General features: G+C 39.1%; 1 protein-coding gene across 2 annotated transcripts; it reads left to right on the forward strand.

Annotated features, from left to right (window-relative positions):
- Positions 1–10,828: 10,828 nt before the first annotated feature.
- Positions 10,829–18,000, forward strand: c23h1orf87 (chromosome 23 C1orf87 homolog). Of its 2 annotated transcripts, none has more exons than XM_079849992.1 (8): positions 10,829–11,037; positions 11,239–11,353; positions 11,704–11,860; positions 12,186–12,314; positions 12,796–13,044; positions 16,805–16,873; positions 16,969–17,107; positions 17,804–18,000. In XM_079849992.1, the coding sequence occupies exons 2-8, from the start codon at positions 11,253–11,255 to the stop codon at positions 17,962–17,964; spliced, it is 1,005 nt and encodes a 334-aa protein (XP_079706118.1). In that variant the 5' UTR covers positions 10,829–11,037; positions 11,239–11,252; the 3' UTR covers positions 17,965–18,000. The 2 variants fall into 2 exon arrangements, with proteins under 2 accessions (XP_079706118.1, XP_079706119.1); XM_079849993.1 differs by having other exon boundaries at positions 11,242–11,353.
- The last annotated feature ends 605 nt before the right edge of the window (positions 18,001–18,605 follow it).

An 18,605-nucleotide genomic window follows, 5' to 3' on the forward strand; every position in this document is an offset into this window, starting at 1 on the left:
AGGAAGTATGAAGGATGTGCGGACGAGGGAGGTGCTGACATTCATAGAGGACATTAATAAGGCTGGAGTGATGAATGAACGGAGCGCTGAGAGACTCCTGCACATTTAGACTGATGGAGCTTTAGATCAATGCTCCTCCACAGCAGATTCACAATCGGCCCAGCCGGACAACCCCATTGTTTAAATGGAGTGACGCGTCATTTGCGCTGCGGTAAAGGTTAACGACGAGAGAATCACCAAATTATCAATTCATCTCCAAGCACATTTATTCTCTCACCTGTGTTCTCTCTTTCTTTACATCCTTGCCACCTTTATCTCCCTCTCTCTCCTGGCGTGTTTGGCTTCAGAGTCGTGTTTTTTCCAGGTGGCGTAATTTGTCTGCTTTATCTTGTTGGAGGGATTGAGCTGGCTTTGGGGAGCATGCTTAGATACCGGCTACATCCATTATCTGTCAGAGGATAACCTGATTCAGAGCGGCTGCTGCCAGACAGAGAGAGAGAGAGAGAAACAGAGAGACAGGCCTTGTTCTGTGTTTAATTGTCAAGCTGATCAATTAGAGGCCGACTCGCAGATCGCCGCAACATATCTCTTCAACAAGAGTGGCAAAAACAAGATTATGGCTGTAAAAATCCACGGCACTGGACACAATAACACTGATAGAGATGATTGGAAACACATCCGCTCACAATCATTCATTACCCGCGTGTAATAATGAGCAAAACAGAGAGTTCTGATCCTGGATGCTGATTGGTCAGAATTTCAGCTATGCTAAAATACACAATAAAGTACCAAACACTGGGTTCACTAGATACAGAGCATCCCACAATGGCAATTTTGCTCTATAGAGTAACTTTGTAATAACAATTTACAATGGAGTTCGATTTGTTAACATTAACGCTTCAAGGCCTGGTTTCACAGACAGGGTTTAGATTAAGCCAGGATTAGACTTTAGTTCAATTAAAGCATTTAATTAGGTTTTATAAACGTGCCTTAGAAAAAAATATGACTGGTGTGAATCTCGAGACAAAACAATGGCACTGACATATTTATAGATATGTCAGCGCAAGTTACTTTCAGTTAAAACAGCTCAAACATGCATTTTAGTCAAGTCAAGTCAAGTCATCTTCATTTATATAGCGCTTTTAACAATGTAGATTGTCTCAAAGCAGCTTTACAGAGATAAATGTATAATTTAACGTAAGATTGTTTTGGCTTTATAGCGGTTCTTTAATAAAGTTATTTTCCAGCTAAAGTTGGTTTTGATTGATTCGCTTCCGTCGCAACGATCATTTGTTATTAAATTAGGGGCCGCCAAGCAGTGGCGGCTCCAGAGATTTTCTGTTGCAGGTGCTATGGGGATGCTCAACACTTAAGAGAAGGTGCTTTGAATTTTGGGGCGTTTTATTATGGAGGTCGCATTGGAGTGGACCACCATAATGAAACGCCATCATGAACAACACCATAATGAAAGTATACACATGCGTACATGCCAGCATTAACTATACTCGTTCTGCGACTATACTGTATATATATATATGTAAAAGTATTCAACGCAAGGGATACAGACAGGGACGCAACTACCCAGTGTCAGAGGGGTATGCAGCAACAATTTTGGCAATCATCAATCTGGTGCACTTTGAGAGTTAAAAATTGAAAGCTCCAACCCATATTCAGTGTGCAAATTAAACAAAGAAAAATTCAAACCTCTTTTAGTTACAGTGTCAGTCTACATTACACTACTACATAATAATAGTTATAATATTAATCCCATCCCATGATAGTAATAGCCATATATTGTAAAACAAATGCACTGAAAAATAAAGGAAACTTCCATAATTAATTTTGTACTAATTTCTATACTTTAAAAAAATTCTATACTATAAAAGAACCAATGGGCCGCTGATCTAAGTGTTTCATGGGGTGTCAGAAAAAAAAAAAAAACTAACGCTGACTTTTTTTAACCAATGCATTACACCGGCACTAACCCATGCGCCGCCAATTAAGCAAAACAAAACGAATGGGCCGCCGATGTACGAGTTTTATGGGCCGTTAAGACAAAAAAAAAAAAAAAAAATGTATGAGATGTATCGGCCCAAAAAGCACGTCGGCCCACCGGGAATCTCCCGGTAGTCCCGAACTCCCGATGGCCAGTAGCCTACATGCCTGGACGTCACACTTTAAATCCTACCTGTTGCCTTTCACCATCCACTTATTTACAGTAGCTGCTGTCGCATCAATTGACATGCCATCTCCTTTTCCCTCTTTCTTTTTCTATTTTTAGTCCCGACAGCTTTTTTGCTTTGTCGACGAAAACTCATTCTACGTTACTCATTCCTGCTCGCTCAGCGCTCACGGCGACCGCGCCTGCGCCCGCCCGCGCGCGTCCGCTCACGATTTTGAAATTATTATTTAATTCCTATTTTTAACAACATGAAAAAGACTATTCAAACATGACATTAAAATATAAATATAAAAAAAATTACAGACATTTCTTGGGGGTGCTTGGCAGGTGCTATGGCTATTATAGGGGGAGCTACAGCACCACCTAGCTCCCCCCTGGCGCCGCCACTGCCGCCAAGACGACACCATTCTCTCTACACAGACTTTAAACGCGAACCTGTGAGAAACGCTGATGACGTTCACATGCGCATTAAGAATTGGTTCCATAGTTATGTGCGTTTGAATATATGTGTGCAGGTTTGGAATTCCCTACAAACCAAGCCTAAACAAATTACTGGTGATTCCTTATAGTTTTAATTCAGAATTTTATTTTATTTTATCAATTAGGGGTAGATACGCAAATTGAGTTTTCCCGACGATGCTTTATCTGTAGAGTGGTAGAGGGATCCTCCATAGGAAGAGACTAGTTGGCACTTCAGCACTGCGTTGTCATCGGGTCCAGGCGAAGGGCCTTCGTCAGATCTGGATATGGCCTGGATCCGGCAGGCTGCGGGAAAACCTCGGGATAAACACAGACACTAAAATTAGCGTAGATGCCATTCTTCTCATGATGTAACAAGTACATTAGGATTTATGGGAAGTGTTCCTGGTTCCAGCTGACCTAATCTATGCAGCTTAATATTGAATTATAGAAGTCTATAATGTATTATGTGAATGCTATGTCAAAGAGATGTGTCTTTAATCTAGATTTGAACTGACAGAGTGTGTCTGCTTCCCGGACAATGTTAGGATTATTTTAGTCTGGGACTAAGCCTTGTCTGTAGGCTTATCATGAAATAATAAATAGGTTGCACTTTGTTTTACAGTATGTGCACTTTCAATGTACTTTCAGTGCACTTACCAAGAAAGTATAGTAATATAAGGAAACTACATGGGTTCAGATTAGGTTCAGGACTAGTACCTAGTTATTGTAGTAATTACAATAACTGGGTAATAAGTATATATTATGTACATGCGAAACAGGACTGTAAAATAAAGTGATACCAATAAACTAAAACCGTATATCATAAACTAATAAAGAAAAATACTTTACAGCAGTTGTTAATATTAGTTTGGTCAAATTTCAAGTTAATAAATGAGCGTTGATAAAATGACATGGATTAACAAAATTAAAAATAGTATAAATTACACATTAAGAAAACTTCACATAAATAAAGGCTGCATCATGTATAAATGTATCTAATGCATTATGTTAAAGAATTTTTTGTTTCTTCGAAACTTTATTATAAAGTATTGCTGAAAATGTCTGTGATTAATATTTGTATTATATGGTCATTTTTATATAAAAGCAATAAGGTACTAAATGTCATTAGACAACAATGAAAAACCATTTATCCTGAATATAAAATAATAAAATAAAATATAGACATGTTATTTAGTAAAATTGGAATAAAATAAAATAATGAGTAAATAATGCAGCGTGTCCATTCCATGTGTTCAGGAGAAATATGTGCAAAAGTTTGTGCAAAAAGAGTCATTTAAAGCCACCGTATTTCCATCTTAGTTTATACTCGTGTGTCGTAAGTGAACAAATAATAATATTATTATTATTTTTATGTGCATTTAGGAAATTTTATTCACATCTTGAGATTTTCATCCACCATTTTATGTGATATCTCAAAATGTGCACATGATAAAAACAACTGGATGGAAACCTGAATATTTATAACATTTCCTGCAAAGCTCTGAATTCTCATTTATGTTCAGATATCATTCAGGTTATGTGTCATAAATTCAACCCAAAAAGAATGAGGGAGAAATGGGAGAAAGAATGAGCTTTGAGAGCCTCAGACAAGGAGAAGAAATGACCTAAATTTGGGAAAATTTGATTTTTTTTTCTTCTCTGAGCCACGTTGTTTTATAAGAAACAGTGTCATGAGAATTCTTTAAAAATAATATTTTAGAATGTACAATAATAATCATAATTGTCCTTTAAGGGTGAATTCATGGCACTTATACAACCTGTTCCTAAATCAAAATCAGATTATAGAGTTAGTCTCATTCATATTAACCAATAATTTCTATCAGATTTTAGGTGCGTTAAATGTTAGGAGTTTGTTTGATTGACCATCAGCACACAAGACCTCTCACAAAAATGAACTCCACAAATGAGGCTGTCGTCACAAATGTTTTGCATAATGAACACTGGTCGTCTTTAGAGCTAAACAAACACAACAGACTCAAGTAAGACTATACGACAGCAGATCAGCTTGTGTCTGGTTTTGAAATGAGAAGACATGAAATCTTGATATGAGATTACAGCACAGGAAAGCGTCAAACAGAGACAAATCCTGTCCTCGCTAACGCTCAGCCAACCTTATCAGTGCGCCGTTAAACATTTCATTAGATTTCAGCCGGATATAAACACAGTAACCAGAAGTTTTATCATTCAATAAGACTGAAAACTATATCCTCTTTATATTTGTTAGGCCTACAAGCATGAATAGAACAACTATTGATAATGAGAAAGTAAAAAACTATTTACACAAATCATCCTGAGATATGTGTTTAAATACATCACCCATGAGCCTCATGGTTTTCATTCATCTTCATTTCATCCCATCTCAACTCACATGATTCATGTCATGAACAGAGACGCCTTTCAGTAAAACGCTGAATCCTGTCGTGCTGAGCAGATTGTCAGATTCATTTTCTCTGTGTTTCAATGATATTTTATGTCCCTACCGCATTGTACAAAGACAAACATGTTGCTGTTTGAGCATGAAAAACATCTCCAAAGTCCCTCCGAAAGGAGTTATTCTCTATATCAGTGTCACTGTTTCTGAACTCCCTGAAACGCCTCCATTGTAGTCTTGAGTTTCTTCCGGGAACAAACACGTCACAATATTCTTAATTTAAATAATTAATATGCAGAATAAAGGGGCGGGGCCTGGTTGAGTTAGTTAGTAGTGTGTTGAAACTGGCGGTTATGGAAAAGGGAGGGACATTTCCCAAACACGCTCAAAGTGCTCGACCAATCACAACACACCGGTCCAGCTGACCAATCAGAGCACATTGTGCTTTTCAGAAGGAGGGGCTTCATAGAGACAGGAACTAAACAGGGGTGCGTTTCCCAAAAGCATCGTTAGCCAACTATGGTCGCAAGTTTCGTCATTATCAGCATAGATCAACGAGTCGGTGTTTCCCGAAAACATAGTTCTAACGAACATTCGCAAACAGCATCGCAGAGTTGTGTTTGGAACGACAGATCTCCACCTGTGCTTAGAAGCAGAGTTTCTAGTTTGCATGACATGTGGACTCAATAAATCCTTATCTTGAGCCAAATAAGCAAGCTGACATTCAGTGCAATATATGTTTTATTTAGAATACATACAAATGTCATTTACATCCTTTAGTTTGTCAAGAGATTTAAAGCGTAGTTTCTGAAGAGTGCGGATGTGCGTACGTGCAGAACGAGTCTATGATTGAATCTGGAAATAAAGCAAAATAACTGAGAAAAGTGAGAAATAGTCTTCAGAAGCCATGTATGTAATTATAGCAAAACATCCAGCGTTAATTCGACCTCAAACACATTCATTAAAAGAAGTTATTACTCCACCACCTGTGTGACATCATTAACCAACGTGGTTGAACGACCAATTTGCGACAATACGGTTTCGGGAAACAGTCGTGACTAGCTAGTTGAATTCTTCAACGATGCGTTGTACTATGGTAGTTAAGCAGCGATTACATCATTGTACGGGAAACACACACCAGAGCATTACTGGCAGACCGGGAAGAGAGGAGCTGCAACAATGGAGAATATGGGGGAAATAATAATGTTTTTTTGAACATTCAAGCATGAAAGCTTCTTGTAGACCCCAAAAACACAATCAAGACTTTGTAAAAGGGCATATAGTGTGAGGGTTTGAAAGGTAATAGGATGTCGTCGGATGAAATAAAAAGGATGAAAGTGGTGATTCATCACCTTGTCAGACTCTAACACCTTTCTCTTATACATCACTCTCTTACACACTCTTCTCACGCTGCTTCTGTCATGACCTCCATCAACCTCATCTTACACTCAGATGCACATGTTCAAACACTCATCCTTATCATTAATTTGACATTTATTTGACACTTTTATCTACAGTGGCTTACAGTAATAACACAAAGAAAGTCCTTTTGGAGTAACATTTAGCAGATGCTCTTTTCCAAAGCGACTTACAAAAACAGTAACTACAAATTCGAGATCTGTATGGCATGTTCACAGGTCTAAGTTAAAGGGACACACCGACTTTTTAGGACTTTAGCTTATTCACCGTATCCCCCATTAGATAAGTCCATACATACCCTTCTCCTCTCCGTGCGTGCCGTAACTCTGTCTGACGCACCCACCGCTAGCCTAGCTTAGCACAAAGACTGGAGGTGAACGGCTCCAGCTAGCATACTGCTCCCAATAAGTGACAAAATAACGCTAACATTTTCCTATTTACACGTTGTGATTTGTATAGTCACAGCGTGTACAAATAACAAGGTCACATGAGACACGGCCATCTTCTAACCGTACACATACTGGGAACTATATTCTCAGACGGCGAAGCACTGCTACTTGGGCGGAGTGATTTGCTCGCAGCGCCTGAGAAGCCGTGGTGAGGAGCAGAAAGTTCTCTCAGAGTTGGAGTAAATCACTCCGCAGAAGTAGCAGTGCTTCGCCTTCTGAGAATATAGTTCCCAGTATGTTATTTTGTCACTTATTGGGAGCAGTATGCTAGCTGGAGCCGTTCCCCTCCAGTCTTTGTGCTAAGCTAGGCTAGCGGTGGGTGCGTCAGACAGAGTTACGGCACGCACGGAGATGAGAAGGATATGTATGGACTTATCTAACTATGGGGGATACGGTGAATAAGCTAAAGGCCCAAAAAGTCGGCGTGTTCCTTTAATGTTCAAATCAAGTCAATTCAAGGCTAAGCCTATCCTTTCAAACTAAGAATTAAAACTAAGTCAAGTTTTAGTCTTTTTTTTCCAGACCATGTCAAGTCTCTAATTCCCTTTGATAACAGTTTTAATTTTAGTAAGTTTTATAAACCCTGTTACAGGACAATAACAGGATAAACTAAAAAATAGATTTTGTATGAAATAATACATTTATGGCATTATTATTTATTTAATAATATTGTTTTCTATGTTGTAGGTCGGTTTTATAAACCCTGTTGCATGACAATAAAATAAATTGGTTTTATATGAAATAATATATTTATTTTATTAATATTTATTTATTAATATAGTTTTGTATGTGTTGCAGGTTGGTTTTATGAACCCTGTTGCATGACAATAATAATAAAATAAAACAAAAAAAATGGATTTTATATGAAATAATATATTTATTGTATTATTTATTTATTAATATAGTTTGCTGTGTTTCAGGTTGGTTTTATAAACCCTGTTGCATGACAATAAAATAAAATAAAATAAAATAGATTTTATATGAAATAATATGTTTATCGTATTATTATTTATTTAATAATATAGTTTTCTATGTTGGATGTTGGTTTTATGAACCCTGTTGCATGACAATAAAATAAAAATAGATTTTATATTAAATAATATATTTATTTTACTATTATTTATTTATTAATATAGTTTTCGATGTTGCAGGTTGGTTGTATAAACTTTGTTGCAATAAAATAAAATAAAATGAGATTTTATATAATAAATAAATTATATGAAATATTATATTTTTACAAATGCATTATTATTGGGATAAAATAGGGATTTTATAGATCTCCAAACACATTTTCACAGATGAAGAGAGTGACAAAGATTGCACAAGAGGCTTCCTTGTATCTAAATAATTCCGTAAAATTCTAAGAAAATATTCAGTGTCAATATATGAGTTGTGCCTATCAGGAGTTTTTAAATCTCAAGACATTTTTTTTTTTTTTTTTTTTTTTTTTTGCAACTTAAGTGTGAATTGAGCATGCAATTTAGAGAATTAGTATCTGCTTCAAAAAGTACTTAATCTACGTTTTCTCTATTTTCTGAATGCCTGTGTAAATCTCACGCAACAATGGTAGGGTGTTTTACACAATGAGCGATAGTGAGACACCACTTCCATCATATAGTCAGAAATTCTATTTGGAATCCTTTTGGATTTTTTCCACAATAATTAGGAACCAATCCAGACCCAGACAGCAACATAGTGTCGGCCCAGATCCGGCCCACATCTGGTACGCATTGAATCCACATGTGATCTGTTCATTTAGAGCATTCCAACACAACAAAAGACCATTATTCCAATACAGCAAGCAAGGCTCTGATAAAGATTGTTCACTAGAAAAATCCTGTAGTAATTTCAGTTTATCCAGTTGGATTTTGTTAATTCTAAGAGGATTTATTATTTGATCCCATCTCGATTCGGAATCTTTACACATTCATTCAGGATCTTAACCGTAGATGAAATATCTCGATCAGAGCCTCAGTGGAGCTCATGAACCTACAGCCTTTCAGATGCCATCTCAGATCTCCAACCACACCCCCACAAACTTTCTCTTTTTCATCTTTCTGTTGGCGTTCTCGCTATCTTTGCCTGTCTCTGAAGTTGGAGTGATCCGCGCGTGTTAGCGCTGTGATTTAATGCTCCTTTGAGGTTTCAGGGCTGTGCAATCTTCCTCGTGGAGGGAGTCCGAGTCTCCGCCGGCTGGATTTCATTTTGATCATTAAGATCAGAATTAGCCGTCTGACTTTCACACTTCAACCGTGTTAAGCTGTTTAGAAAGGCAGAAACACTGGGATGTGCCGCGACTACTGATGCTCCCCAAAATCAGCTATTTCCACAACCATTAAGAGTCACTTTCACGCCTTTAATTTACACAAATCAAACAAATTAGGGAACCGCAGCGCTTATTAGACTTGTGTTCTTCATCCACCACGTGCCGGCCTTTCATTTGAAAGTTCAATCAGAATCACATTCTGTGCACAAGTTTCAGTCCAAGATGAACCGCTCTGAGGTCTTCCATGGGTCATTAACCCAGTTCTACCTGTCTGTATCTCTCTGGCTTATCAATAATTGAGCTCAAATTAAAACACAGATTCTATAAGTAGCTTTACTGCCATCAAATAAACTACAGCACACAAGACTAGTAATTTATCCTGATAGATTACACAATTGTATCCTGATAGAATGGATCTGATAGGATCAGCGTGATGGGAAAGGAGAATGGAAGACTTCATGTACTATGGAACTGAAAAACAATAAAAATCTAAAGTATGAGCTATGTGCTGTTAGTAACTAATATCATCTTGCCCTGAATGGTGCTGTCAGACTCGGTGCTCACTCGGGGAATGAGCCGTTTACTTCCTGTGATCGGTCGCCTCCTAGAGGCGGAAGTTCACATTACTGGCCTTGGCATCCAAACAACTGAATCATAAATGCCTATAGATATGTGAAATTTATATATATATTGCCTATAGATATATGTGAAATTTATATATTAGTGCTGGACAAAGATTAATCGCGATTAATCACATCCAAAATAAAAGTTTGTGTTTGCATAATATATGTGTGTGTACTGTGTATAATTATTTTGTATATATAAATACACACATATGCATATATTTATTTAAGAAATATTTGCATGTATATACTGTATATATATTTATACATAATTTATATTATATATAAATATAAATAATTTATATATAAATAAAAAAAAATCTTAAATATATACATGCATATGTGTGTATTAATATATATGTATATATGTATATGTGTGTGTGTGTGTGTGTGTGTGTGTGTGTGTGTGTGTGTGTGTGTGTGTGTGTGTGTGTGTGTGTTAAATTTATTTAACAAGTTTAATTTCTCATTTCAAATTGTTCACTAGGTCAGAGTTTGCATATTGGCAGACTATTTAATATTAATAAACTTGTATAACAAACTAGTTGTAAATGTTTATTTTATTGAAATTTACAGCTTATGAAAAATATGAATATTATAAAAATATGTTTATTGTTACTTTATTATTATTTATTATATTATTCTCCACAGCACAAATGGTGCACGGCAAACAAACAAAAATAATACCAAAAAAAAATTACATTAAAGGTACAGCTAATGCAAAATAAAGAATATATATATATATATATATATATATATATATATATATATATATATATATATATATATATATATATATATATATATATATATATATAATTATTTTTTTTTATTTTGTACAGCACAAATGTTGCAGGTAAAATGATAAAATAAATAATGTAATATTTAGCAATTTACCATTGTCATTTAGATAGCCAAAAGACAATTTTTATGCTTTTAAACCCCATTCACCTTATCATTGTGTAGTCAGGCAGAATGCCTCTCCTTCTGAGGCTGGCTGTAATAAATCACTCTTATCTGTGTGTGTACTGGAAGCGTCTGTGGCGATCGGGTAGCCATGACACTGAGATTACCTCTGGAGTCCTGAGAACCCTGGAGAGAACAGGCTGTGCTCTTATGTGTGGATATTGCTGCTCCTAACCGCACCTGTGCTTGTATCTTAGACACATATCAGCTCAAGACGAGGGCGCTGGTCTGTTTTATAGACCTAAAAGACACCAAAAGCAGAGATTCAGGAATTGTGGGTAAGTAAATGTTTTCCTTTACGCATTCAAACACAAACAAGACTTACAACATTGGAGTATTTGATAGATTCATAATGTTTAAAGCCACTGACACACTGCCTCAGGAAAGTGACGGCAGTTCTGAGGTTTGATATCTTGTCATGTAATGCAGTGATATTTAGACATTTTTAAGTGTGCTATGTGTCATTATCTTCTCTGTAGGAGCTTCCCACATCATGGATGGATGGAAAACCACAGGGAAGACCGGCATGCCACAGCTGGTGGTGAAGATTGTTGGTGGGAAACAAATTAAGTATTTTATTGAAGGGACCAAAAGGTAAATTTGTTCTTTATTCTTTAAAGAATTTCCCCACATAATTAAAAAGTATAAAATGATATACATGTATACACGTTAAATAAATACATTTTTACATGATGTATATTATTATTGTATAATAATTATTGTATAATATATTATTATTGTATAGAAATATATATATATAATTTATTATTAATATTAATTTATTATATTTTTACATAAGAATTATTACTGATATTGTTATGATATTATATGGTATTGATAATAATAATAGTAATAATAATGATAACAACATTTCATTATTAAAAATATAGTAATAATCTCTGACAATTAATAGATGCAAGATAAAATCTCAAACTGTTATATAGTCCTACAGATCATCTTGTGGTAACAAACAGACTGGACAGATACAGTCCACCTTACAGAGTCACGGATGGAGATTTAAGCAGAAAATCACCGTCTCATGACCTGGAGCCTCTGGGACCATTCGAGCAGACAGGGAGCCTGTTAGATGCCCTCAGACAGGTACTGAGAAAAATCAGCAAAAGCATAAATACAATGAAATATAAATATAATATCTACTCATAAACAAAAAATATTTTTAACAGTGACTTGCATTTCTGTGTGGTTGCAACTGGGCAGTTTTTAGATGACTTGAGATCAGTTCAGGCTGATGTATGATTGCACTGTCCAATGGAACTGCAAATACTTACCAATCAAAATAACAGCGCTGTCCATGGTCCTGAAAGCCACTTCCCATTGTTCACTAGAAGAAAAGTCCTCTAGAATAAAAGCTTTCTGAAGCTCCTGCTGAAGATGGCTGGATACTAATGGTATTGTAATGATCCAGGTTCCAGACAGACAGTGTGTGACGGCACCATGTGGAGATCGCTCGCGCTCCTACATACATCTGAAGTCCACAACCAACCTGGCTTATTCAAAACAACTCATGCAAACTCCTCATATTACAGGGGCAGAGGTGAGATATCATGTGCATGCTGTCTTTAATGGTAATTTTTTTTATGTTTTTAAAAGAAAGATCTTCTGCTCATCACGGCTGCATTTATTTGATCAAAAATACAGTAAAAACAATAATATTGTGAAATATTATTACAATTGAATGTTTGTAAAATATTGTAAAATATAATTTATTCATGTGATCAAAGCTGTATTTTCAGCATCATTAGTCCAGTCTTCAGTGTCAGATGACCCTTCAAAATTAATTTTAATATACGGATTTGGAAACCGTGATACTTCAGTGATGCATAGAAAGTTTAAAAGAACAACATTTATTTGAAACAGAAATCTTTTGCTACATTATAAAAGTCTTTACTGTCACTTTTGGTCCATTTAATGCATCCTTGCTGAATGAAGGTATTCTTCCCCCCAAAAAAAGAAAAAAAAAGTAGTGTATTCTAAATTAAAAACCCAAAATGATTGACCTTTTTCATCATGTCCAGCCAGAGGAGCCAGTTAAATCAGGTCAGGAGCGTTGCCTCCTCTCCTCTGTCTCCGAGGAACTGCAGGACTGGGAACCACAAACATTCCAGAGCATTGAGGAGGAAGTGACATCACTCGACCCGTCCCAATCAGGAATCCTCCATCAGTCAGTCCTTACATACCTCTTCCTCAGACTGAAGGTCCCTCTGAAGCTCAGCACACTGGCCTGTATGTTCAAATCCTTCAGGGACACCAGCAACCCAGAGCAGGTACATCAGTTATCATCAGTTACAGCAAATGTCATTATTCAACTAATCATTGTACAGTTTCAGGGGCATTTGCATTCAACAAAATGAAACCCATCAATTCAGTCATAAATGTAAACATGTTCTATTCATTGATTTTCATTCTGATTTCATATACAAATCACTCTAGTATACACCATTGCTTATTTTCATGAATAACCTGTTTGTTTGTTTGTTTATTATTTATTTATTCATTCATCCATCCCTGACATTGATTTTATGACAATAAAACATACTGGTATTGAAATATGGGTTTAATTTTCTTTTTCCAAAAAAAAAAAAAAAAATTTTTTTTCTTTAGATTTTGGGTTGAAACATGACATATACTGTATATGTTTTATGATAATTACCCAGTTTTCCATTTTGACCCTGTAAATAGGGCTTTTAAATTGAATGAATCTCGTATAAACATATACAAGTCATGTTTCACCCAAAAACCTTAAAAAAAAAAAATGGATATTATATTTTGCATGAGGAAAAATAATCACATTTTTAATACTAATATGCTTACAGTAATTGTCATTAAAATGTCACAATAAATAAATAAAATAAATAATCTTTAATAAATAATAATTTTTCTAAACTAATTTCTAAAAACTTCACCATCATCATCATCATCATCATCATCATCATCTTCTTCCGCTAATCCGGGGCCGGGTCGCAGTTCCCTCTCCCCAGACACTTCCTCCTGCTCTTCTGGGGGGACACTGAGGTGTTCCCAGGCCAGCTGGGAGACATAATCCCTCCAGCGTGTCCTAGGTCTTCCCCGGGGTCTCCTCCCGGTGGGATATGCCCGGAACACCTTCCCGGGAAGGCGTCCAGGAGGCATCCAGAACAGATGCCCGAGCCACCTCAGCTGGCCCCTCTCGATGTGGAGGAGCAGCGGCTCTACTCTGAGCTCCTCCAGAGTGACCGAGCTCCTCACCCTATCTCTAAGGGATCGCCCAGCCACCCTGCGGAGAAAGCTCATTTCGGCCGCCTGTATCCAGGATCTTGTCCTTTCGGTAATGACCCACAGCTCATGACCATAGGTGAGAGTAAGAACGTAGATTGACCGGTAAATCGAGAGCTTCGCCTTGCAGCTCAGCTCTTTCTTCACCACGACAGACCGGTATATCGACCGCATTACTGCAGAAGCTGCACCGATCCGTCTGTCAATCTCCCATTCCATCCTTCCCTCACTCGTGAACAAGACCCCAAGATACTTGAACTCCTCCATTTGAGGCAGAAACTCTCCACCAACCTGAAGTGGGCAAGCCACCCTTTTCCGACTGAGGACCATGGCCTCGGATTTGGAGGTGCTGATTCTCATCCCAGCCGCTTCACACTCGGCTGTAAACCGTCCCAGTGCATGCTGAAGGTCCTGGTCTGATGGGGCCAGCACGACAACATCAGCCACAAAAAGCAGAGACGAAATCGTGTGGTCCCCAAACCTGACACCCTCTGGCCCCTGGCTGCACCTATAAATTCTGTCCATAAAAATTATGAACAGAACCGGTGACAAAGGGCAGCCCTGTCGGAGTCCAACATGCACCGGGAACAAGACTGACTTACTGCCGGCAATGCAAACCAAGCTCCTGCTCCGGTCGTACAGGGACCGGACAGTCCTTAGCAAAGGGCCCCGGACCCCATACTCCCAGAGCACCCTCCACAGGATGCCGTGAGGGACACAGTCGAATGCCTTCTCTAAATCCACAAAGCCCATTTGGATTGGATGGGCAAACTCCTATGAACCCTCCAGCACCCTGGAGAGGGTATGGAGCTGGTTCAGTGTTCCACGACCGGGACGGAAACCGCACTGTTCCTCCTGAATCTGAGGTTCTACTATCGGCCGGATTCTCCTCTCCAGTACCCCTGGCATAGACTTTCATGGGGAGGCTGAGAAGTGTGAGTCCACCTCCGAGCCCTCAGCCTCTGCTTCCTAAATGGAAGACGTGTCAGTGGGATTGAGGAGATCCTAAAAGTATTCCTTTCCACTGTCCGACGACATCCCTAATTGAGTTCAACAGCTGGCCACCTCCACTGTAAACAGTGTTGGTAGGGCACTGCTTCCCCCTCCTGAGGCGCCGGATGGTTTGCCAGAATCTCTTCGAGGCCAACAGGTAGTCCTTCTCCATGGCCTCACCGAACACCGAATTTTTTGCCTCCACAACCACCCGGCTGCAGTCTGCTTGGCCTGTCGGTACCCATCAGCTGCCTCAGGAGTCCCACAAGCCAGCCAGGCCTGATAGGACTCCTTCAGCTTGATGGGATCCCTTACTTCCGGTGACCACCACAGGGTTCAGGTATTGCCGCCTCGACAGGGACCGGAGACCTTACGGCCACAGCTCTGAGCGGCCACGTTGACAATGGAGGTGGAGAACATGGTCCACTTGGACTCAATATCTCCAGACTCCCTCAGGATCCGGTCGAAGCTCCGCCGGAGGTGGAAGTTGAAGATCTCTCTGACAGGGGACTCGGCCAAACGTTCCCAACAGACCCTCACAGTACGTTTGGATCTGCTGAGTCTGTCCAGCTTCCTCCCCCACCATCGAATCCAACTCACCACCAGGTGGTGATCAGTTGACAGCTCCACCCCTCTCTTCACCTGAGTGTCCAAGACATACGGCCAGAGGTCGGATAAAACGACCACAAAGTCGATCATCGACCTCCGGCCTAGGGTGTCCTGGTGCCACGTGCACTGATTGACACCCTTATGCTTGAACATGGTGTTCGTTATGGACAAGCTGTAACTAGCACAGAAGTCCAATAACTGAACACCGCTTGGGTTCAGATCAGGGGGGCCGTTCCTCCCAATCACACCCCTCCAGGTGTCACTCTCGCTGCCCACGTGGGCGTTGAAGTCCCCCAGTAGAACGATGGAGTCCCCAGTCGGAGCACTTTCCAGCACCCCTCCCAGAGACTCCAAGAGGGCCGGGTGCTCTGCACTGCCATTAGGCCCGTAGGCGCACACGACAGTGAGAGACCTATCCCCGACCCGTAGGCGCAGGGAAGCGACCCTCTCGTTCACCGGGGTGATCTCCAACACGTGGTGGCTGAGCTGGGGGGCTATAAGCAAACCCACACCAGCCTGTGGTGAAGAGTCCAGCCTCTCTTCGAGGAGTGTGGTTCCAGAGCCCAAGCTGTGCGTGGAGGTGATCCCGTGATCTCTAGTACCTCTCGGTACCTCTCAACCTCACGCACAATCTCAGGCTCCTTCCCCGCCAGCAAGGTGACGTTCCACGTCCCTAGAGCTAGTTTCCATGTCCAGGGATCGGGTTCTCGAAGCCCCCGCCTTCGACTGCTGCCCGATCCACTTTGCACCGGCCCCTTACGGTCCCTCCAGCAGGTGGTGAGCCCACGGGCGGGCGGCCCCACAACACTTCTTCGGGCTGAGCCCGGCAGGGCCCCATGGGAGGAGGCCCAGCCACCAGGCGCTCGCATACGAGCCCCAACCTGGGCCTGGCTTCAGGGTGTAAAATTTAAAAATGTTGCTATCAGCCTCAAACGGACTAGTGACATGCCTGCTTTCATACACTTTCAAATTTAATTATAAATTAATTGGACTTTTGAAATATTAATTATAAGATAATATATACAATTAAGCTATAGTTAAAGTGTTTTTAAGCATATATGGTATTCTACAGGAATTATTTGCACTGAAGTTTGTCTTTTTTCATGTGAAAGTGATGATAAAAATGTTTTATGATGTTCAGCGCATTGTACTCACCATCACACTCTGCAGGTGCAATATAAAGAATTGCTGCAGTTCATACAGAGAGCTGTGCAAGATGAGAAAGAGCAAAGTGTTGAGGTCTGTAAATGAGTCTGATAAAAGTACCCAGAGAATTATGTTTTTGGCAGTTTTCTGAAATAAAAAAATATACATTTGAACATGATCCCCTTTAGGCCGAGATCTGGGATGGTTCAGTGGCCAGTACTGACCTTGAATCAGTGATCAGTGTGACTGCAGACCAAAGAGAAACGTGGCTTCAGAGGTTCCAGAAGATGGAGATGGCCTTAAAAATGAGTGACACCAAAAACACAGGTATAAAGCCTATAATGGAAATACAGTCTATCTGGTCCCAAGATGCTCATTTTAAAGAGGACCTGTTATGTTTTTTTTACATGTTCATCTTTCTTTAGTGTGTAATGTTGCGGTTTGAGCATGAAAAAGCTCTGCAAAGTTACAAAGTGCCTCAAATGGGAGTTATTCTCTATGTCAGTGTCAGTGTTTCTAAACTCCCTGAAACACCACCATTGTAGTCTTGAGTTTTCTTCCGGGAACAAACACGTCACAATATTCCTCATTTAAATCATTAATATGCAGATTAAAGGGGCGGGGCCTGGTTGAGTTAGCTAGTTGTGTGTTGAAACTGGGAGTTATGGAAAGGGGCGGGACATTTCCTAAACACGCTCAACAAGGTTGACCAATCACAACACACTGATCCAGCTGACCAATCAGAGCACATTGTGCTTTTCAGAAGGAGGGGCTTCATAGAGACAGGAACTAAACAGAGCGTTACTGACAAAGTGGGAAGAGAGGACCTGCAACAATTGAAAATATGTGAAAAATAATGTGTTTTTGAACATTCAAGAATTAAAACCTGTTTTAGAGCCCAAAATCAAAATCAAGACTTTGTGAAAGGATATGATATTGCCTCTTTAAAGCTATTTAAAACTGTGATGGACTAAGAAGCAATAGTATTTTCTAAGCAGAGATGTTATCAACACTGTTTTTCAGGTTATGTGGACAGAGATCAAGCCAAACGTCTGATACTGAACTACAGCCTCATCTTTGATCTGAATCTGAGTCCACTGAAGATCAATGAAATCACACGTAACACTCAGCAAGAGGGCAAAGTTCACCTCGCCTCAGCTCTGCAGTGGCTGAAGGAACTATAAACCTCTTTAACCTTTTCTTAAATCTATGCACATACTACAGCATTACAGTCATCCTTAATAACCACTCTGGAAAATATAAATGTTGACCCTGTAAAAAGGGCTTTTAAATGAAAGCCGAGTAAACCGCATATAAAAAGCCATCATGTTTCATCCAAAAAAAAAAAAAAAGGAACTATATTTTGTATGAAGAAAATTAATCCTATTTTTATTATTAATATGCTTAATTGTCATGAAAACAAATGTTGCGAGTGCGACTGATGGACAGATAGATATAAATATTTTTTTTTTCTAAGCAAAATATAATTTCTTGTTTTTCGTGACATTAGTTATGACTGTAACTAATGTAACTAACTAACTGTAACTAACTAAACAGTGTACGACTGTAACTCAGTTACGACTGTAACTTTGGTTCCTTGAAGAGGGAACGAGACACTACGTGGTTTGACGCTGTAGGTTGACAGTCTGCGTGATTACGTCGTGAAACATGTGAAATCAGTCCAACATTGAAGCTCTGATTTGGAACATTGGTTTTTAACAAAGACGCATTCGCTACTAATTTACAATTAAACATTGCACATCCATTAGTGCATCTTAGACTTAAACTCAGTTTGTTAATTAGGTACCACAAGGCCTGATGATCA

The sequence above is a fragment of the Squalius cephalus genome, assembly GCF_949319135.1.
Source record: "Squalius cephalus genome assembly, chromosome: 18".
Taxonomy (NCBI): Eukaryota; Metazoa; Chordata; class Actinopteri; order Cypriniformes; family Leuciscidae; genus Squalius; species Squalius cephalus.